At 45.9% G+C, this 22,346-nt stretch overlaps 1 protein-coding gene across 1 annotated transcript in view; it reads right to left on the bottom strand.

Moving 5' to 3' along the window:
- The window catches only part of PLPP3 (phospholipid phosphatase 3), a 69,747-nt gene extending 47,916 nt beyond the window's left edge, over positions 1-21,831 (bottom strand). Inside the window, exon 1 of the mRNA XM_006025730.3 lies at positions 21,256-21,831. Within this exon, the coding sequence (XP_006025792.1) occupies positions 21,256-21,394 (139 nt within the window). The 5' untranslated portion in view covers positions 21,395-21,831. The remainder of the gene's footprint in view (positions 1-21,255) is intronic.
- Positions 21,832-22,346: the final 515 nt, after the last annotated feature.

A 22,346-nucleotide genomic window follows, 5' to 3' on the forward strand; every position in this document is an offset into this window, starting at 1 on the left:
TTCTTTCATATCCCATTTGACACTCTTCTACAATTCGTTTAGTGCTCTAATAGCTGCTGGATCGAATGCATTCTTCTGATAGCCAGTCTCTATCTAGCCAACAACTTCTGGTGCACCATGACACCAATGACGCGTGAGAACTACAGCACAGAAATCTGTTATCTTGCTTGTGAGCTCTAAGTCATGAGAACACAGCACTGACAGGTTGTGCTGTCATTGTCCTTTCAGGCTATTTCTCTAGGCATAGCCTGTGAAAAGTTTAGGGGCTTTAATGTCTATCTTGGATTTGGCCTCAGTCTCAGAGTGAAGAGGCAGCCTATTCTGGAAGCATAGAGTGGGAATTCATTGGACGACTTGAAGCCAGAGAATGGAAAAATGATAACGTGTGTTTAACAGCTGATTAGCGTTACTACGGACATGACCTCGGACTCCCAGTGGGCTTGATGTTCCAGGACACCAACAGATCCAGCAAAGCTCGGAGGTAGGTTTGTTAGCATGTTAAGCCATATACTAAACACACAAGTCAAGCAGGCTATCAAATGTTCCACGGTAATACAATGCAGCAGGAAGGCAATACAATAGCATGCCCGACCACTGCAATTCACTGGAATGTAAAGCTTAAAATCTGGGCCATTTCCAAAACAAAATGGGAAAACAACTTGATGATAATTTTGGTTTACACAGCCCGGCCCTCTGCCAACTGCTGCAATTTTGCAATCACATTTTCTCTACTTTAATAATATTTTTCTCCCCTGTTCTGGCTTCAAAGAGTCCTATGAACGAGAGGAGAAAACAGCCAACATCCTAGTATACTGTAGTGCACTGAAGAAATTGTGCATTTGGGCATACTCACACAGAATAAGTTTTACCACCCAGCTGCCTACCCAGGGGAATTAGTGAGGCTGACTGTGAACAGCGGGTGTATCTAAATATTTGTATTATTTTAGCATCGGTGGTGAGATAAAAGCTAAACTATATTATGAAATTGCTGCAGCCCCCAGTTTCCGTATTCTACCATACCTGATAGCCCCTGCTTCCTGGAAATGTCATGGTTTGTCTTATTATCTGTAATATTTCTTGTCTGTAACCTGCTTTACGCTTTACTTTGAAAAGCTCTTAAGCAAGCTCAGTGCTACAAGATGCCAGGCAGTAAAAGCCTTTAAACAGACTTTCATGCTCATTGTACAGAAAGGTGTGTAAAGTGAGCCTGAGGATAGTCAAACCTCAGTGGTTACCAGCATGATATAGGTTACCTACTCATATCCAGATGTCCCTGCTGCCATGCCAGAGAATAAAGTTTAAGGCCACACTTTTCACAAGCAAGTAGTGAGCTGGAGAGTCTAATCTGAGTTATTTTAATGGATTTTCACAAGATTGGTGCCTGATTCAGTCTTAAGATCATGCCCCTCTGCTTGGTCACACTAATTCACCAGCCTGTTTTGAAAATCTTAGCGTAAACCATCTTTGGGGTTATGAAGTCCTTTGGCCACTGGCATCTCCATCATATGAAACCCCCTCCAATTTGGGGGTGCTATAAACTGGCTTGTATCGGATCTGGTTGAAAATTAAAATTGTGATAAAAAGAGAATTTGCAAGAACCCACACAGACTTTTGTACATGGGAGTCACACGGCTATGGCACAGTGTTGTTATTTTGATATTTAACAATATTGGTTCTTAATTACATTTCATTAGTTTTACATCTGGAATGAAGCACATCAAGGTTTCAAATGGTTTTCATAGAACTAACTTTCAAAAATATTCCTGTAACTTTCAGAAAGCTCAGCTTTTTAAAAAAAGCCAAATAACCCCATTGACATCTAGTTACTAATGCCTTCCAGCATTATGTCGAAAGCATATCTCAAAACTAAATAGAGACTCCCCTGATATTGGGCCTTTCCCCAATGAAGTCAGCAAGAGATTTCCATTGACTTCAATGAACGCTGTACTTGACCCGATGGTAATACATATGAAATAGTAGAACTTGAAATCTTTAACACAGAATATATTTCCCCATACCAAGCAGACCAAATGTGAACTCTTGAGGCATGGGGCAAGTCATCTCTGACAAAAAAAGATCTTACTGGAGACGAAGCAAAAGAAGTAATAGATACTGGTCATTTTTGCGCAGAACCGCTGCTGTTCCTTAGCTTTATTGGATGTCTTAAGTCGCAAGTGCTCAAAGTGTTCAGCCAGAAATCAAAATGAAGAAATACAAGGGGTGGGATTTTCAAAAAGCTCATCGGCATCGGTGGGTCTTTGCTCCCAACCAACTCCCTGAAACAATCTGGTCCCCAAAACCTGTTGGGCATGTCAGGTATATTTAAAAATACAAAGCCACCTTAATGAAGGATTTTGTACCTTTTCTTCTAACTTTCAAATACATCTCTCTCAAAATGCAACTGTTTGCTTCTAGTTCTGTTTCTGATGCCTTTAAAAAATGCAGGGTTTTTTTGCTCATCCATTTTCAAACCTCTGCATTTTCTAATCTTCAGACAGGAATCAGTCTGTGGATTGTACTTTTTGAACTCTCCTCTGCTCCCTCCCCCTTGCAAAATTGCAAGGCTTGCTGACATCAGCAGGCTGGCAGCATACTTCAACCCTTGCATTTTTTTTCCTCCTAATAAACCTTTCAGTGTGTTTGACCGGACACGGGTCGTGTCCAGTTGTGAAAGCTTTTTACTTATCATTAGAATTTTTTAATAAACTGGAAGGAAAAAACACAGGCCTGATATTTTATTGCTTCCCTGTGCTTGACTTCTAGATACTTCGGTTTTCTCCAATTTGTACTCTTGCTAATCTGTTTAACTGAGATTTTTTTTTAAAGCCTCAAGTCTTTGGCCAACCATCTTTCCCTGGATAATTTATAGGAACGCTATGCCTAGGAGGCGGGGGAAGGAGGCGGGGGAAATGGCTATGCCGCAACAAGGACAGAAAAAGTGCATCCACATAAAGTTCTCACATTTGCTTGCAGGTTTGGAGGACAGGGTTTTTGCCCTGGCCACAATTACGAAGCAACAAACAATGTCTGGGAAGGGTCATAACCAGTTCAGTTCTCATTTATTCAAACCAGCTGGGACCCATAAAAAATAACTGGGTGGTTGAACTGGAGCTTTTCAAACAGCTCACACCCACTCCCCCTCCTCTTCTATTATTGTTATTTATTTGCATTGTGGTGACTTTGAGAGGCCCCATTGTGCTGGGAGCTGTACGTCCATAATGGCATAATCCGGTCCTCACCCGGATGAGCATATATTTCTCTACTTCCCGATGAATGCAGATGAACCTTCGTCTCTCTTTGCTGTAATCCTAGAAAGAGGACAAGGATACCCCTTCCCTCTTATTCCTTCTCCTTTTCTACCATTGTCCCTCCAGCTGCTTGGTCATAGCGTGCCCGTTACCGATGCCCAGGGAGCTTCCTCCACTGTCTACCCTCTCCTGAACCCATCCTGCTCCCCCACTCCTGCTCAAAGATACGAAGCTCAGAAATGTGGCAGGGAAGCTGCTCCAGTGGCATCGCCCTCAGTCACTCTCAAGACCTTGATCTCCAGGGTGGTCCCCAAAGAAGCTCAGCATTTGCAGGGTTGGCATCTAGAAGAGGGAGCAGGTGGGTAGGTAGGGCTTGGGAGCAGGTGCCCTTGGGGAAGCGGTGTAGACATACTCTTAGTCAAGTAGTGGTGGTGATGCGAATGATTTTCCTGACTGCTTTGTTACAGGATCATGACAAGACTGATGGGCGATCAGACAGAAATACAGGCCAGGCTCCTACAGAGCCCCGTCTGTGTGAGGGGAGCAGGGGAATGGGAAGAAAAAATTTTTTTAATTATTCCAAAAAATGCAAAGCCCCCAAATATCCCTTTTGGTTCAACATGGGTAAAGACAGACAAGCACCTACAGCCAATTCCCTCGCCTGTAAAACAAAACCTTGTTGTGTTAGGAAACATTATACTTCGCTGCATCCATCTCATGGATTTCTGCTCCTCTCCGAGTCCCCCGGATGCTTCACCAACTCTAAACTGCTCTCGAGTGAAGCCAAGCCTCAGCCTCGCTGCTCAAAAGCCTCTTTGTTTGGACTTTCTTTCCAAATCAGTGTATCCTGAGATTGAACCCCCAATGCTTTTTAAAGCTTAGATGCCTTGGCAGCAGAAAGATCTGCCAGCAGGTCTGTGGTCCTTTAATAGCTTTCAAAACCTCAGTGGCGGGGCACGTACATTGCTAAGGAACTCCTTTCAAGTTAAAAAGAGAGAGAGAAGGGGGAAAATAAAAGAAAGTATTGCAAAATTACTTCAAACAACCCTTTAATCATTAATTACTACCAGAAGAGCTAAATTACACCCCGCCCCGCTGCCCCCCTCTCCTGATTAAATGATAGCCTTAATCAGCCTTAAATGATAGAGGTTAAGATAGACCCGCAAGCTTAAAATGCAGGTTTTCCTCCAAAGTTGGAAGACTTTAAAGGTAAATGGGAAAAGTGCCACTTCCCCATGGGGAAATGCAATCACAGACCCCCCCAACTTTTGCATGACAGGACCTGCGGTTAATGCAGGAGGTGCGGAGTTCAGTTCTTAGGCACGGGCTTCCTGAATGACCTGAAGTAAGTCACCCCGTCTCCTAGCCTCAGGTTGCCATCTCTCCCTGCTTGTATCTGTCGTTCCCTTATCTCAGGGGTGTCAAGACCCCTGGATCCAGACTGGGGGGCTCCTCTAGCATAGGTGGGGGGCCGTGGCTACAGCAGCTGGGCAGCGAGGGGTCTGGTGGCCGCAGCAGCGGGGGAGTCTGCCAAAGGTACAGCAGCACCGGGGCTGGAGGTAGCGAGGGGTCTCGGGGCAGTGGTGGGAGAGGTCCAGCGGCAGCAATGGGTGTGAGCGCAGCATGGCCAGTGGAGCCAACGGGCCCCAACTTCTGTGGCAGGCCATTCCCCCCAAATTCCAGTCGCCTGGTGGGCTGGATAGAGCGGCTCCACAGGCCACATCCAGCCCGCGGGCCTTACATTTGACACCCTTGCGTTATATTGTAAGCTCTTTGGGGCAGGGACTTGTCGCTTGCTATGTATCTGTCAAGCACAAGAAGAAGAGGTTTCTGGTCTCTGTTACATGTCGTAACAGCAGTGCTAACAACAGTGTGTAACGGGGCAGACATTTCTGTTCAGCACCACGGTAAGCACAGGCTTGCTGGCATGCTGGACCTCCGTGACAGCGCTCTGCAGATGTGCATTTCTGCTGGCAACATCCCTGGTGGCAATGCAGTTCTGCCAGTAAAAGGTGGCCTCCGATGACGGTGCTTTTGTCAGAAAGGAGCTGTTGGCCAAAAAACTCCTTCTGGCAGCAGAGCCTTGTCCATGCCGAGGGACCCAGCCCCTTGAGCAGCTGAAACAGTGGCAGCTCTGCAGTGTAGACGGAGCATCAATCTAGCGTCAGTAAGAGCCCCTAAATAGTGCTGTAATACAAACAGCTGCACCGTTGCTTCATTTGCATGTGTGGCTTTGAGGTTAGTGTGACACTGGGCTAAAAGCTTTGCACCCAAGATTTCCCAGTTCAAAACACTTCACCAAAAACAAGCCACAATTATTTTTTTTCTTTCTCCTGTTCTGATGCCTGAGCCCAGCCTCTTCCTACTAGCACCAGCAATGGAGTCTAGTACTCCCACTTTGCTGTTAAGTTTAAATTCCTATAAAGCACCTACTCTGAACTCCTTTAAGAGTCAACTGGACGTTTATCTTGCTGGGATCCTGTGACCCCAGCTGACTTCCTGCCCCTGGGGCGGGCGGCTGGACTCGATGATCTTCCGAGGTCCCTTCCAGCCTTAACGTCTATGAAATCTCTGAATTTAACCTGAACAACAGAGCACGAAGGCTGAGCCCCTGCCTGTGATTCTCAGAGCAGAGTGCCTCAATCTTGCACCGTTCCCTGCAGAATATGCATCACACTTCCTTAACACCGGACAGACAGAAAGCCCCCACAGGTCAATGGTTCAAGCCTTACTGGAGCAGAACGAAGTGAGGTAAGGTACAGGCCCTTATTCTCCCCCTGGTTTGTGGCCTGGGTAATCATTTACCCCAATGCAGAATGACTGCACAAACAATTTGACTTCCCGACTGTGAATGTGCTCACAGCCTCCAACCGCTCTGCGAGACAGGTGGAACCAGACTTTCCAGCAAGTGTTTTGCAACTATCCAGGTGCAAAAGGCCCGTCCGTGCCAGAATGGCGGTCACATGACATCCCGTCGCCAATTAGGGATTTTTGCCCTTGGCTGCTATGGGAACAGGACAGTCCCTTAATGCCTGACCTTTATGGGGTTCGCTCACGCTTGGCTTTAGTTTGCCGTAGTCTATCTGAAAACGTAGACTGACTGTTTTACAACCTATATTGCAGGGAAGAACAGCCCTAGTTATAGGTCAAGTCTCCAGCAACTCATTTCCAACTCATTTCCTCAAAGAGAAAGTGATAGGAGGGAAGGAATAGGATCAAAAGACAGGAACTACTATGATATAAGTCGATTCTTAAAACAAGGGACTGGCTACGTTCTCCGCTGATGGACGCTGGCACAGCTCCATCAAGATCAGCAATCTGAGTCTGCTTTCACTCCTAGGTACAGATCCTTGTGTGATCCCCCGCTGTAATACAGGCCACGGCACTTCCTCCAGCAACACCCGCACCAAGCCCCATAATTCAGGTTTAACAAAGGTGTATCTTCTCGAGAAGCATCCAAACTTGATCTAAAGTTTTTAAAGCCCTGTCACACAAGAGTAATTCCCCCCAAATGAAAAAGCAATTATACCTCCTCTTTGAAATCACAATCAGGTCACTTTAATCAGTCGCTATGGAAGAAGACAGTTTGCTCTCAACTGCAGTTGAATTTGTATGGGCCGCATTATTCTTCTCCTTTGGTCTCTCGGTGATAAATATTAAGTGAATAAAGGTGGATTCTTGGAGTTAAGGATCCACTCCTGTATTTTTGAAAACAGAAGTTCTGCAAATGATTTTGGAGGATGAGAATCCATAATTATAATTATACACTCATGAGGTCCCATGATTGATACTTGTGGCTATCCGCTAACTTCCGGAATAGCAGATGCTTCTATCCAGAATATATTTACAATAGCTCTAGGAGCCTGATTTTGGATAACTTCTTTTTACCCTTAAAAGTGCAGATTTTATCGAAACAAACCGTCTCTAAACACTGTTTGACTTTTCTATGGGCCTGTATTTGTCAGATTCATGCCAACTCAGTCAGAGAAATAAATGCTGCCCAACTTGTCTTTTGAGAAAAAACTTACAGGCAAGTGCTTTAGAAACGCACCCACATGCTAATCACTCCACTATTCAGCTTCACACTGAATAGAGCGCCAACAATGGCACAGAAATATGCTGAACCCGGTCCACATTTCATGCCACTTCACTCAAAATGCTGTTGTTACCTTGGTTTTTAACTGCCTTGTGGAAGCTGTGAGCAGCATGACAGCTGCTGGGTAAAACCAAGCATTACAAAAATTTGGAAATCAGGATTTCTAGGTTCAGAGAAATCCACTTCTGGGACGATCAGTGAAATGCACATTTATCTGAGTGAAATACAGTCCCTGATCCTACAAACACTCCTGGCAGTAAAGATATGGTCCCTAAAACATGAGTGCCTTCGCAGTTAACCAAACCACGGAGATTTCCTGTAGCTTCTCAGTTACAAGGAAGGTAAAACTTTAGTAAATAATTTCTCTTGAGGATTAATCATTTGTATTTTGTGTCACCACTTAACTGATGTCTGGGTAGATCTTTAGCAAGGAAAACCTCAGATCTTCTGTTAGTGATTTGGATAAGCTAGTTCCAAATGGAAAAGGTGACCTGATGGGCATGATGCCTATTCCTTGCTATCTGAGAAGTCAATGTGAAACAAGGGCCATTTAGACTAGCAAACTTTAAAAGGGTCAGTTGGTCAAACATTAATGTTCCGTCTATTACTGATATGTGCATAGAAGTGCCATTCATCTCGGGAGGAATTAGTAAGGTTTTTCCTCGTTTAAGGCCAAGGTTTCGGGAATAGGCCTTGCTAATCTGCCCCAGACTTCCTATGTGACCTTGAACAAGTCTCCTTGGACCAAAGTTTTAAAGTTGTTCAGGGGCCTCAAGGTACAGTGAGATGCCCAGCGGGATTTTCAAAAGCAACTAAATGCCTACCAGCTACTGAAATCAATAGGAATACCGGGTGCTTCAGCATTTCTGAAAATCCCACGAGTCACCTTTAAAGATTTGACCTTTGATCTCTCTGTGCCTTGGTGCCCCAGGGACAAAATGGGAACAATACACCTTTATTCCCACCCTGATCTGTTTGGATTGTAAGTTTTTGGGGGTAGGAGTGGTCTGTTTAACTCTTATGCCTGTGCAGTATCCAGAGTAATGAGGGTCCGATCACATCTGGGAACACTTGGTAACATTCATAAGTAATGCAGGCAGGCGAGAAACAATCCCTACAATTTGGATAATTATATGATCAACTTTGTCTCTCACTACAATGCAGCAGATCCTCAGCTAGTATAACTCAATGCATAGGTACTGCAAAGGAGTAAATCCAGTTTATACCAGCTATGAATTGGGCCCAAATGATCTGACAAGCTGCAGGATACTATTTAGATGATAAGCTCACCAGGGTACTCCCTGAAAAGAATTCAGCAGATGATCAATTAGGGCTTTGTCGTAATGAGATATTTTTAACAAACGCTTCCTGCATGAAAATATCACTTTGAAAAGAAGGATCAGGGTGATCTGTTTTCCCTGGGGCCCTAGAAAAAAAAGCCTTCAAATTCAGATCTCTTCAGCTACAAGTGTTTGGGGTTCCTGGCCAGTTGCTATAGCCACTGCATTTGTACTACAGCGAGGACTTTTCTGTAAACACCGGTGGGAAAGATAACTGGCGCTGGCTACCATGTTCGCTAGTTCTGTACAGCGTGAACTGACCTCCACAACCGAGTTTAAAGAAAATGGCATCAAACCAACCCAAAATGCAGGGCTGCAATAACGTCAACTATACCAAAAAGGCTAGGGAAGCAGAAATATCTCCATCGTGTGTGCAAGGGCTTTTCTTGAGCTTTTTTAAATTTAATGGTCGGGCACATGCATTTTAAATCATGCAATTACATCGAAACCGTGAATAAGTACATTATGAAAGTATGGAATTAATATACACTCCGCGCAGGCACGATCAGACCTTAGGGCAAAGCTATAAAAAGTTTCCAAAACAACTATAATTTGGACGAGTTTACAATAAAACCATGTTGGGGTTAGTTACCTCTAGGTACGAGGCAATTTTGTCACTTACTTTTCGTGGTAGCCAGCTTCAATCACAACAGCATTTGGAGGAGAAAGCTGTCGAAGGACCCATAATTTACTGTGTGTGGGAGTTACACCCACAACTACGAACCAGTGAATCTCATTTTTCCGGTTTAATCTAATGAAGGGAAGACCTGATGCATTTCATCTGCTGTTCTTGATAAGACTGTCTTTACTGAGGCCCTGATCCTGCACAAACATGTGTTTTGTTTTAACTGTAGGCCTGACTCATTCATTTCAAGGGACCTACTCACATGCTCAATGTTAAATACAGGAATAAGTGTCTGCAGAGGCAGGATCCTGCTCAAGTTATATCTACACTGCAGAGTTAACTTGGATGATCCATATCCAGATCTAACTCTGATTAGTTCAAATCAGCCCAGCCCAATCCTGAAGGCCTATCCCCGGGTTGTTTGTGTTATAGTAAATTAAGCCATTGGATCCTTCTAGACATGCAGGGAACTGTGGGAAGACAGTGGAGGACTGCCCACCCACACTTGAGTGATTTAGCCCAGTGAGGACCATTCTTTTTGGCAGGCATGCCACAAACTAGCCCTTCATCATCCCCAAGTGCCACTCTGATCCCCTTCCCTGCCTGATCTGCTGCTCTGCTTTCTGCTTCCAGTCCTACCTCCCACTGCTGTGCCACATGGAGGATGACTGTGCCACATGCCACAAGCTGGCCACCCATTGATTCAGCATAACAACAAAATAGGTGGGTTACCAGGCTAAGCAAAAGCTTCACTGAATGTTCAGCCTATTGCCCCGAGGTCAGGTATGATAGCACTACCCCACACAAGCGAAAGAGTTTCATGTATGGACAGAAGCAGGATTTAAAACGATGACTAAGGAAGGAAAAGGCATAGACAAATTGGCTGAAAATAATGAGAGTTTAGTCTGAGTGAGGCCTTACAACTGGATCTTGGGTTATTTGAGCTGTTAGTTTTAGCCAAGATTAAAAACATTGTGTCTGTTTTTCTATCATTGGGAAGTTCCCTTCCAAGTAGGGGTGCACTGATAAAGATATTTTTGGCGGATATCAATGGCCAATTATTAATCAGCCATATCAGCCGATCCCGATCCCATTGCCGATATGCAGCCTGGCAGCTTGGAGAGCAGTGTCTGACTGGTAAGTCTGCAGAGGGCAAGGAGCATGGGGGAGGAAAGGTGTGTGTGTGGGGTGGGGGGCAGATTGACACCCCCACAGTGACGGAGAGAGTGGGACTGGGGATGGGGCAGGAGCTACCCAGCTGAGGCAGGGCAAAGCGCGGGACAGAGCCATGGGCAGCTCATTTGGGAGGTGTGGGGGGTGGTTCTTGGTCCTGTGCACACCCCAGGGGAGGCATTGGGGGCATATGCCCCCCCCGGTTTGTGGTGGGGTGAGGGCGGGCTGCCCGCTGCAGGCTCGGGGCTGCCCCAGCCTCTTCCCAGTGGGGGTCTGGGCTCGGACTGTGCTTGGGGCGGCAGGGGTGGGGCAGGAGGTGGTGGCACTGATGGGGGTGGGGTGGGGGTAGGGGTTACAGAGTGGGCTAGAGCCACCCCAAGATTCACCATAGCCCCAGAGTCGCAGCTTCCCTGTCCCACTCCCATCCACCCTGAATGCAGCCCTAGTCCAGGCCCCCCACTGGGAAATGGCCAGCACAGCCCCTGGCCCCAAGCCCACAGCGGGCAGCCTGCACTCACCCCATGCACAAATCTGGAGTGGGCATGTGCCCCCCACTCTCCCCTGGGGTAAGCGCAGCAACGGGAGCTACTGCCCCCCCCACCCTGCACACTCCAGACAAGTAGTCCATGGCTCCATCCTGCACTCCACCCTGCCCCAGCTGGGTAGCCCCTGCCCCAGCCCTAGCCCCACTCCCTCCCTCACTGTGGTGGCCTCGATCTGCACCCGCCAGACCCCTTCCCCGGCACAGACTTATTGGCTGGATGCTGCTCTCCAGGCTTCTGCCAGGCTGCACCCTTGGCTGTGTGCATGCTGCGGCTGTGTGCATGCACAGGGCATTTATTGGTGACATTACTGGCCACATTGGCCAAAAAAAATCCATTGCCGATAATGTCCATTTTCCTTTTATCAGTGCCGTTACTATATGGACTGATATATCGGTCCACCTCTACTTCCAAGTATGTAACACCTTCCCCACACCCTGGTTGTTTAGATCAACATTAACAGAGTAATGCAAATACAAATGAAAAAACATCCTGAGACCCAAAAACGTCACCAGATTTGGTATTCAGTACGTTAAACAGAAGAAGCGAGACATTGTTGGAGGTAAAGTAAGGAACAAAATGTAGTGGTAATGGAGTTTGTGGAGGCTTCCTCAGCCTGACGAAGGGTTTTTAAACCCAAAAGCTTGCTAAGAAAATTTGTTTCCAAGTACTGAAGTTGGTCTAATAAAAGATATCAGATTCACCCAAAGAACCTTGCCTGGAAACAACTAAGGCATTGAAGTCTTCTGGGAGCAACCCAATTTCCCTACATTTTTAATATACTTTCTCAGTAAGGTTCTTACTCTTATTGCAAGTCTGACCCTTTCATCAAAGGCTATTTAAAGTCTCTTCAGCTTTTCTTTTCAACAGCTGCCTGCCTATTCAGAAAGATGAAAATTTCACAGGAGTTCAAAATCTGCTTCTATCGATTATAAACCACAGAGCTGTAACTAGGCCATCACATACCATTAAAAATGAAAAATGAGGCTCAGATAGAACTTTCTAATGTTTTCTTGACACCTGTTACAACAAAACCTGATATTTTGAAGCTTGATTAGAGGTTTCTGCCTGTCAGACCTGCACTTCTTCAGGCTGGAAGCTGCAGGAGAAAAAACAGGAGGACAGAAACAGCATACCAGTCAAGATATACAAGGTGGGCTTGCAAGGGGTATGGATAAGTCCACCTGATTTGGAACTGAAAAGGCAATTGTCCAAGTTGCAAAGTTTCCTCACAAATAGGACTCTACCTCACCTCAGCTGAACTTCTACCCCTGCGACACTGGTAGAGTCAGACCCGAAGCATGCAAGCAGGCAGGTTTCAGGATGTGTAGGCTTCTACTTGCCATAGCATGCACTTGGCAATGAGTGAGACACAGAGGATACGGATAGGGCCTGCTGGCTCAAGGGCCTTACAGCATCAGCAACCTCCAAGCATTCAAGAATGATGAGTTAGGCTCCAAGAAAAAGACTTAGAAGTCATTCCTGCATAGCCAGAAGGAGGAGAAATTTGTGTTTGTGAAAGGTGAAAATATTGCAAAATACAGTATGACTGGAGGAACTAGAGCTTTAAGAAAAAACAATGACAGCTATCAAGAGGTTTGTAATCAAATGCTGTTGGCAACACTGAGGAGAAATGCTTTACTTGTGGTGGGAGGAATTCTTTCTCCCCCAACACTGAGCATGTAGGTAGGTAGGCAGATAGGCATGTCTATGCACTGCCCACTGCCCTGAAAATGCAATTTCCACTTATAAATGGGTTTCCACACAGAACCAGCTGTAAGGTTGCTGCCTTTGACTCTACTGACTTCAATAGTTATGCTCTTGTTATACAGCAGATAAGACCAGATGACCCCAATGGTCCCTTTCGACAGAAAAACTTTGGACTCTATAGGCACCTATATACATGCAGCAAGGCACACTGGAGGCATGCTCTATAGGTACCTATACACATGCGAGGCATGCTCTATAGTTGCCTATGCACAGTGAGACACACTCCATAGGCACCTATACACGTGCAAGAGAGTCTGCTGGACTGTGGTAGTTACTGAGCTCCAGCAGACTCCAGCGTCATGTGTATCAGCATCCCCGCACTGAAAAATGGTGGCAGGGGCGCTTTAACTAAACCTTGCTCTATGAGCTTTAGCTAAAGCACCGCCACCACCATTTTGCAGCGCAGTGATGCTGGATACACGAGACGCTCCGGGCGCTTTAATTAGAGTGGCTCTCGGAGCCACCCCCGCACACTCCCAGAGCATGCGTATAAATGCCCTATGAAACAGGATTATCATATGAATTTAATCCAGAGCCTTGAGTTTGGTAGATACAAAGCTGCAGGGTGGGCTTTTTCAAGGGCCCTTAATCCAACCTCCCCTGTTGCTCCCACAAAGAATCAACCACAATTCCTTTCAGCCATGCATGAGGGCAAGGAGATGTCCAACTACACCTGAAAGCACAAAACGAGAAGCCAAGTGTATAAATAGCATGTCCACGAAGTTCTGCACTCCACCCACCTGCAACCAGCTGACAGCCAGCACTTGGCTGTATCACAGCAACCTTCACACCACAAGCGACTGCGGCCACTTTCATGAAATATAATTCAAACAACTGAAATGATAAGGCGAAGCGGACAAAGAGATCATAAGCCCAGCATATATAGCGATAACTGCATATATATCTGGGCAACCAAAATCAAACGTGAATTATTTTATTACCTGAGCCCAGCATAATAAAATGAAATGGGTGTAAACATAGGAATGAAACAGGTGAACACAATTGGTTCGATTTGTGATGAAGGCCTTGTATTGATTTCAGCACTCACTATCCACTCGGTTAATGAAAAGAGCTCTTCCAGCACTCTACATACAATCATGTACGTGACATGCTTTTAATAACAGGTATTCAGGAACATGATGAGCTTACTGTTCATGTAGCAGTTATACAGAATATCATTTCCTTTGGGCCAGAATCAGGCCTTCTCAGGTCCACGTATCTCCGAGTAAAACAGATTTAGATTGGACATTAGGAAGAACTTCTTCACAGTTCGAGTGGCCAAGGTCTGGAACGGGCTCCCAAGGGAGGTGGTGCTCTCCCCTACCCTGGGGGTCTTCAAGAGGAGGTTGGATATGCATCTAGCTGGGGTCATCTGAACCCAGCACTCTTCCCTGCCTATGCAGGGGGTCGGACCCGATGATCTATTGAGGTCCCTTCCGACCCTAACATCTATGAATCTATGACTCTATGAATCTAAGAGCTAAGTAGGTTTACAACAGCTCAGTGTTTGCCCCATGGCAGGCATATAATTGCTTGTTCCCAATATATATCTTGCAAGTCTCTGTAGAAATACCAAGAAAGAAACATGTTAAAGGCTTCCAAATATTCTCATTCCTTATTTACTTTTTTCCAGTAGGCCGTGTCCAGATGAATGCAATCTAACACCAAAGTATCACTTCAGCACATTTTTTTATAATGCAGGTTCAGAACCAGCACAGTAAGAGCTCTTCCTAGCAAAACCAAGATGTTGCTTCAGTGACCTCAAAGCCAAACCCGTTCTTTTTGCACTAAACAACTCTTCAAATGAAGAATGGGCAAAGAGTCCCAGATAAAGGTGTCCTTGTGGATTGGCAGAACACTGAACACAGGCTATTTTATTGTTTCAGCCACTTTTTAGGGTAGGTTTCATGGTGACACCTGAAACTAAGACAGACCAGGCAGAATCAGAATCTTCTTTTTTCAAAGCATCACCCTCAGTGCTGCTTATCTCACCATACCCTAGCTTGCAACAACTTGATGCTTCTAAATCCAGTCCTAATCTCTAATTCCTTCCACTCATAAAACTAAATCCCAATTGTGCTCCCACTAATTTCGGTGTGAACACAGCAGCATCTCTGATGGGCTTAAGAATTATTATTTTTTTGCTCCTGAAAACAGGGAAGTAACACAATTTTGTACATACAGAGTTTTCCTGAACAGTTAAACTAGACTAAGCTGTTATCCCAAATTACTGGATTACATCCTCCACTCACATAAACTTTTCAGGGTTTGCCTAGTAGGATGTTTAGATTTATTTTAAAGTTCAGTTTAGGATCAAGTTCGGAACTAAACTGATAAAACATAAAGTGCTGGGTCCTTGGAGGAAGCCGAAGGGACTTTTAAACTTCAGAAGGGTTTCCCCCTCCATTGTTCAGGATCCTTATGCGGTAGCAATTGGCTGCTTTGTACACTTTCCCTGACAGGAGTTCGAGAGAAAATTAAGTGTAGACAAAAAGAATAAAAAGTCCTGTCAATTAAGGCTATGAGAGAATACAGTGATTGCTAAGTGTCCAGTGTTAAAAGCCATCTGTCAATTTGAAGAGTCCACTAATTTTGACTTCGATAAGTCTCCCTGCCAGATAGGTCAGATGAAACGTATCCAATCTTGGGAACTTTTGGGAAGTTGCTGCACTTGAATGAGCTGCAAAAATATTATTAAAGAGCCAAACCCATCCTATCATCCTTCCCCCCCCCCAAAACAGGTCCTTTTTTTTGCATGTGTCAGCGAAGTACCTGTCACTGGCTATTGCTCTCCTGATGCACGGGTCCTGACAGCTGAAAAACAAGGGTCTTTGAGGAGTCAGTGAACCCAGACTCCTCACCGGTGAGGCATTTTCCTTGAAGGCCCACATACAGGGTCTGGGGAAGGTAACTTTGCTCCAACGGAGATGACCTGGGCAGGCTGAGGCAGGAAAGGAGGCTTGTCTGGACTGCTGGCCTGGCTCTCCATACACTGCACCTCTCCAGTGCAATGTGCAACAGATCCAGCTTAGTCCAAAGTGGAATATCAGGTTAGATACCGGCCTACTTAGCCAAGGACTTTACCACGGGCGGAGTGAGTTGTACAGCAGTCAAATATTACCAGCTGATCGGTTCCAGCTGTCTGCTTGCGTTCACTCTGCAAGCCACTGTGCGTGTTAATCTGGCGTAGAGAGAGTGGAGTCAATCCCAAAGTTTCCTGAGTCTGGTCCCCAGGGATGCATGTATGGACACTCACTGGGTCTGCACCCTGTCCTGCACAGCACCCCTCTCCATGCTGCATTACTCTTATCATCCTTCCTGCCATAACTAAGGACAGTTTTCATACATCACATTTGTGGCAAGCTGAGAGCTGTCTCCCCGTTCAGGGTCTGAGCCTGCGGTAGCACCAGCTCTCCCCTTCTGTTGTGCGATTCTGCTGCCCAAGGCTGCTGTGTACTCGGGGGAGGTGTACGAAGACTCGCAACAAAGACAGAGGACAGTGTGATGGGGCAGAGCCTAAAAGTATATGCAGGTGCAGCTAGACGCTCCCAACAACAGCAGGTCTGACTCGCTTTCTGCAAACCTTTCCTGCCCTGCTTGTTGAAGTCTGGCTTGCTCCCACTGAACAGTGTAGCTGAAGCACTCGTGGACACTCTGTCCCAACCAGGCAGAACCACGAAACTGGATTTCCAGGCATATGGGTTCCTGATGGATATAACTAGCAGCCAGGGTTAGCACGGACTCTTATAAGGCTGGCTGGCTGGCTTGCTGTCCCAGCAATTTAAGAGAAATCCTCTTATTCTCTACATTAGACAATTAAGAAAAAGTCTCATTCCCCCTCCAGAGAGCGAGGGAAGCAGAGAGCGAGCATTTTTTTCAGGTGATCTGGCTCAAATGCCAGCTGTGCCAGATGCTATTTCTGAATGACATATGGACGTGACATTTCTGGAGGCGGCACGGTGTCGGTTACAAAGCTCAGGGTCATTTTTGGGAGGGACGTAAGTGTTGCCCGTGTAAGGCTTAATCTACTCGGATACGAGATGCCCTGTGCAGCCAATACATTTCATTTGGGATTTGTCATTTTAAAGGTGTTGACACTCTGACCACAATGGAGGGGATATGTAGGACCAGGACTTGCTCTGCACATCTTCATCCAATAGTCTAACCTATTCAGCTTGTCATGCGGCTGTCAGCTGGTCAATGGCTCCATTTCTGCCTTCTTTTCAGTGACCTTATTGCCCTAGGGGTGCTTAAGTAATGAAGATGTGACTCATTCTCTTCTGCATCTACCATTCTTCCCCCATCAAGATAAATATTTCCCTTAATGAGAGGTAAGAAGGTGGGTCTCCTTAACTATTCACACACAATTAAGGGTGTGAGAAAGTCAGAAATCAGTGAAGTTGCCTTTCTCCAAACAAAAGGTTTATTTCTAGGCAAACATCAATTTAGGATAATCTTGCACATGTTGCTAGTGTGCTCCCTATGGAAATCTGATTGCCGGTATCTATTTCAACAAAGAAAATCTGTGGAGATGGACTAATTTCTGGAAAATTAATCACATAGTGAAGAATAGTTTTAATTGGGAGTTTCAAACTTATTTTATAGCTGCTAGAAAACAGTTTCACATCAGATTCAAGGAATAGGTGTGGCAGAAATACACGTACCCTCCTAGGAAGCTGAAAATGAAAGTTAATGTTTAGTTCTCTGAATTACCTCCACATCAAAAAAAGCACAAAAGAGACTTGTCTTCCTCCCAAGGCAATAGGTTAGATTCTCAGCTGAAATAACCCAGCAGAGTCTCAGTGAATTCACTGGAAGATGACTGTTTGTACCAGTCGAGAATCTGGCCTACCCCCAAGTACCACTATCAAACTGAGCCTTGTGTTGACTGTGGTTCTCAGGAATTACTTTTGTTTTAACAATGCAACATTTCACTAGGGTCCTTCCCCCAGCACAGCTTACATTAAAAGGGAAGCAACTTTTCTTCTGCCAGCTGGTGGCAGAAAAGTTCCTTCCCTTGAACTTTATCACTTCTGACCTTTCCTACTGTATTCACACCTGGCAGCTGTGCCACAAAATAACCCAACAAGTCTGACATGACGATTGGTTCACACCTATTTGAAAAGACCTTCTGCTCACACACTTTGTGGGTTATAGGATTCCCTTATTATGTCCCACCAGGTCTAGGTATCTGAACATAATTAGGCCAGGATCAGACTCCTACTACCTTCAGCTACCTAATTTGTGCCCTCACTAACAGATGCTTCTTAACTATGCCAACCCTCCACCCCCCAAAAAACCACTTCCTGATATCTACCTATAATACAATGTGGCATAAGCAGTTATACTGTATCGTGTTATTCACCACTCCGATCCGTATCAGAGGTTAGGCATTATTTACCCACCCTATCTCAAGTGCAATAATTTACGTCAGTCAATTCCTTTCAATGCAGAACATTAGCCCACAGCCCTTGACTCGTTTGAGTAAAACTTACTCAAACCAGGAGTGCCAGAATAAAGATTTGACAGATCTACCCTTCAGATTCCTTGCACTGAGAATTTAACCTTCCGCTTAAATAAGTGAGGCAAGTCAAGGTAGTTATAGGTTTCTACGTATATCACTTTTATATAGTGCATATCAAGTACTATATTTTTTCCAGATACAAGAAGATGAAGCTTTCTGCACTGGCTTGTATTCCTGTGAGAATATAAAGACAAGACTATCTCTCTCTTCCCAACGTATTAGTGCCTAGTAATACAGACCAGATGATCGATACACTACATAAAAATTAAATCAAACTGACAGTCCTAAAACAGTGTGCTCTAAGCAGGAACAATCATCTTAAAGATAGTGGTGTCAGGAATATTAAAACTGCATGCTGTGGTGTTATTCAATTATTTGTTGGAAGCCAGCTGACTTTTTCTAAATGCATCTGTCAATGAAATATCCAGCGTTGCCATGCTATTTTTTATTCTACAAATCACTACAGTGCGATGCTTGTACCTTGGTAAGGGGAGGAGAAAGGTGATAGAAGGCTCTAGTATAGATGCATCCCAAACACCAAAAGTAACTTAAAATGCCCATCGTTTCCTTAGTTGGTAAAAACTTCTAAGTTTCATGAACTGTACCTACTTGCTTGTAACTATGTCTTTGGAGCTAACAGAGGTGAGCATAGGTGATGCATACTGTGCAGACACAACGCAAAGAAGGGTTAAATTACTTCCCTGAGGATATACAGCTAATCTGTGCTGGAACCCGGATTGGAACTCAGGTCTTTGACCCCCAGACTCATGTTTGATTCATTAGACCACAGTGCCCCCTGGATACTGTTTACAGACATATCCCTTGTCTTTCTCCTCTTGCTTTTTTTAAATTTATTTTTGGTCAGTATAATGTCCTGCAACACACCATTTTGAGATAAATTACTAAAAAAAAAAAAAAAAAAGACTGTTTTGTTGCCCTTCAGCTGGGCTGGACATATAAACGTATGCATTATTATGCACCTCTTTTTTAGAGAACCGCTGCCAGAAACATCAAACCTACATTGCTCCTTCACTCCTCTGTCAATGTGTCTATCCGAAAAGCTACTGCTGTTACTTTTCAGCATCACACACATGTCTAAGACAGCAAAAGAGACCTCCCCCCAAAACAGCAGACCACAGAAGAGCCTGCTCCACCAAAGCAGAATGTACCCTGATCCTAATGGATGTAGGATCTGGCCCAAACAGTCTTGAGGAGAGACTCACCATCATAACCACCAACATGCACATGCCTGGGCTCTTGGGTTTGTCTAAGGAGTCAGGGGAAAGTTACTGCTAATAGGCGGTTATCACACACTTCTGTGTTTGTACAAGTACACAGCAAGGGAAAATGAGCATTCAGCAAAGCCTGCTGGAGATTAAGCAGCCTGTTCTGAATCCTTTTAGTAAGTGTTAATCATCATATGATACATAATAAAGTACCAGAGAAAGCTTTCACTACATGAAACGGTGTCTCTGAACTGCAAGGGCTTGACACAGCATCTCCCAACCTCAGCAGAGTGTGCTGGGCAGGGGATGGATGTGTTTTCATGGGACTTCCTGTCCATCTATTAGACCCTGAGATATTGTGAAACTGCTTTTCCTCCTGTGAATGATTTACAACATGCTTTACTGCCTATCAGCTTGCTGAACTGGAGACTGGTTGATAAAAAGTATTGATCATCATCTTGATCATTTGGTGAGACCCTGGGCTGAAGAGTGGCATAACCCCGCTGCGGTCAGTGCCAGCTTACACCACCTGCAAATCTATCCCCAGGTCTGTTCATGCCACAGATCTGTTCTGATACACCAGGAGAAGGGACTTGCTTGTTCATAAGTATGTACTCTCCAAGACCCCCACCACCTTGTTATCTTAACAGGCTTGGTAGCTAAAATCTGGAATTTCATCTTAAGCTTGCCTAACCTGACCTATTTCAAAAGGCTTTCAGAACTGAGGGCCTTAACTGAGGATGCAAGATTGTTTCCTTGGTATTTTTTTTTAGCAATGTGACATATCTCACTTTTGAACCTCCTACATGGACCTGCCACAATATCCACTTCTGTGCAGCACTGAGTCCACCAGGACTTACCCCCTCCTTTTCCTTGGTGACAGATTTGCACTCACGCTGTCCTCCAAAACCACTAAAACCTAAGGCACCGACAACCTGTTGGCACAAATTACACAGCATCTTCCAAATGCAAACAACTTTGCTTTGTTTCCGCCTGCAGTCTGGCCTTGGAGTGAGAACCCGCCACACTTTCCCAGCACAACCAGTTCTGGGGATGGCACCTAGCGGACCACGGTGTGTGCAGAAGCAAATCTTAACTCAACCCCCGCCCCCAAATATGGCTTTTTCAGGACAGCCAGCAAGGGGGACAGATGCTGTGTTAACACTCAGGAGCTCTCCTGCCTGCGGGGACATCCATTTTGCTTGGATTGGCACCAGCACAACTTTGCCTTGCACCACATTTCTGTGTGGTGCTCACTGTGTCACAGGCAAAGCAAGCCACTTCCAGTGCCCCAGTGGCCTCGGGCAGCTACTTCACCACCACGCTCCTACTTTTGCAGCAAAGCCATCCCATCTGCACACAGCCAGGACAAAGCTGTTCCTCCAGCAAAAAAACCAGCAACAAAAAAACCCCACTAAAAATCTTTGCAATGCACTCTTTCGTTTCTTTTCTTTTTTTTTCCTCCTCTGCAAAACTTTTCAACCCGGGCAGGCACTTTGCAAACACACACTGGCTTGCCTAAGAGCAAGACAGAACCAAAATAGCTCTTGCAAAAGAATTGATCCGCAGCCATGCCCCGGAGGGGGGGATCCTGGGCAGCGGAGCAAAAGGCACGGAGGCAAAGTTAGCAAAGCGTGGGGTGGTGGGGAAGGTGAGCTGGTTGTGTGGGGGGAAGAGAAGAAAAGAGCTGGAAGTCGGGGGAGGTGCTCACCCATGAAGAGGCAGAAGAGGTCGAGGAAGATGAGCAGCACTTTCTTGCTGCTGCCCTTGGCCGGGTTGTTGTTGAGGGCCGGGCTGCCGCCGTTCTTGCTCTCCGGAGCGATGGCTTTGTCGTACTTGTAGTTCTGCATCCTGCGGCGTGCCCGGGCCGAGTCGCATAGGCGGCTCGTCCCAGGGAGGAGGAGGTGGGGGGAGGAAGGGAGGAGAGAGAAAGTTTGCTTGGTTTTTTCCCCGCAAAAAACGAGACAAGTCCTTGCAAAACAAACGAACAACAATAATAATAATAATAATAATCAAAATCAAAGCCAGCGATGGGAGCAGGCAGGAAGGGGGCACTCGGGCTTCCCCGGGCTGGGGGCTGCGCCTGCCGCTGCCACCGCCGCTGTGCGAGCCCCGGCCTCGGCCCCGCACTTTTTATTTCCCGAGGTGCTTTCCACCCCTTCCAGAAAAAAAACACACGCACACACAACTCCGAAGTCACTTGGGCTCTGCTGGGATCTCCAAGTACAGCCCCCTTCCTGCATCTGACAGAGGATAATTAACTCCACATTTTTTTTTTTTTCCAGTGGACAGAAAAAAAGAGAGAGAGTCGGGAAAAGTTCCTGAAAACTCAGAAGGAGAGAGCCCCTAGCGTTCACCCGGCGCGGGAAGGGAGAGGAGGAGGAGGAGGGGGGCAAGGGGCCCTTCTCTGCACCCCTCCGCTGGGTTTTTCTGCTGGGCCAATTTGAGGAAACGCTGCCCTGCCTTGTGAGCCAGCCCGGACTGAACTGTGATCCCCAAGCAAATGCTATCTGCCAGCACCACAGACAGCCCCAGGAGCAAAGCCTCGGGTCCTGAGGGCACTGGCACAAGGGTCCCCAGCCTGCAGGGCAAGGGGTGCCCCGAGGCAGTCCTGAGCTATTCAGGAATCCAGAACTAGTGTCCCTCCATCAAAGTGGAGCCGCTTTGCCCTCCCAGAAGAGGAATGTGGTGTTAAAGAAGTTCAAAAAGCCGAAGCCGTTGGATTTTGGCAAGAACGGTCCTCCGGTCCGAAGGCTGCACACATACTATTCATCCAGGATTATGACATTGTGTTAATCTCCC

This window comes from Alligator sinensis, unplaced genomic scaffold (genome assembly GCF_000455745.1).
Source record: "Alligator sinensis unplaced genomic scaffold, ASM45574v1 scaffold941_1, whole genome shotgun sequence".
Classification (NCBI taxonomy): domain Eukaryota; kingdom Metazoa; phylum Chordata; order Crocodylia; family Alligatoridae; genus Alligator; species Alligator sinensis.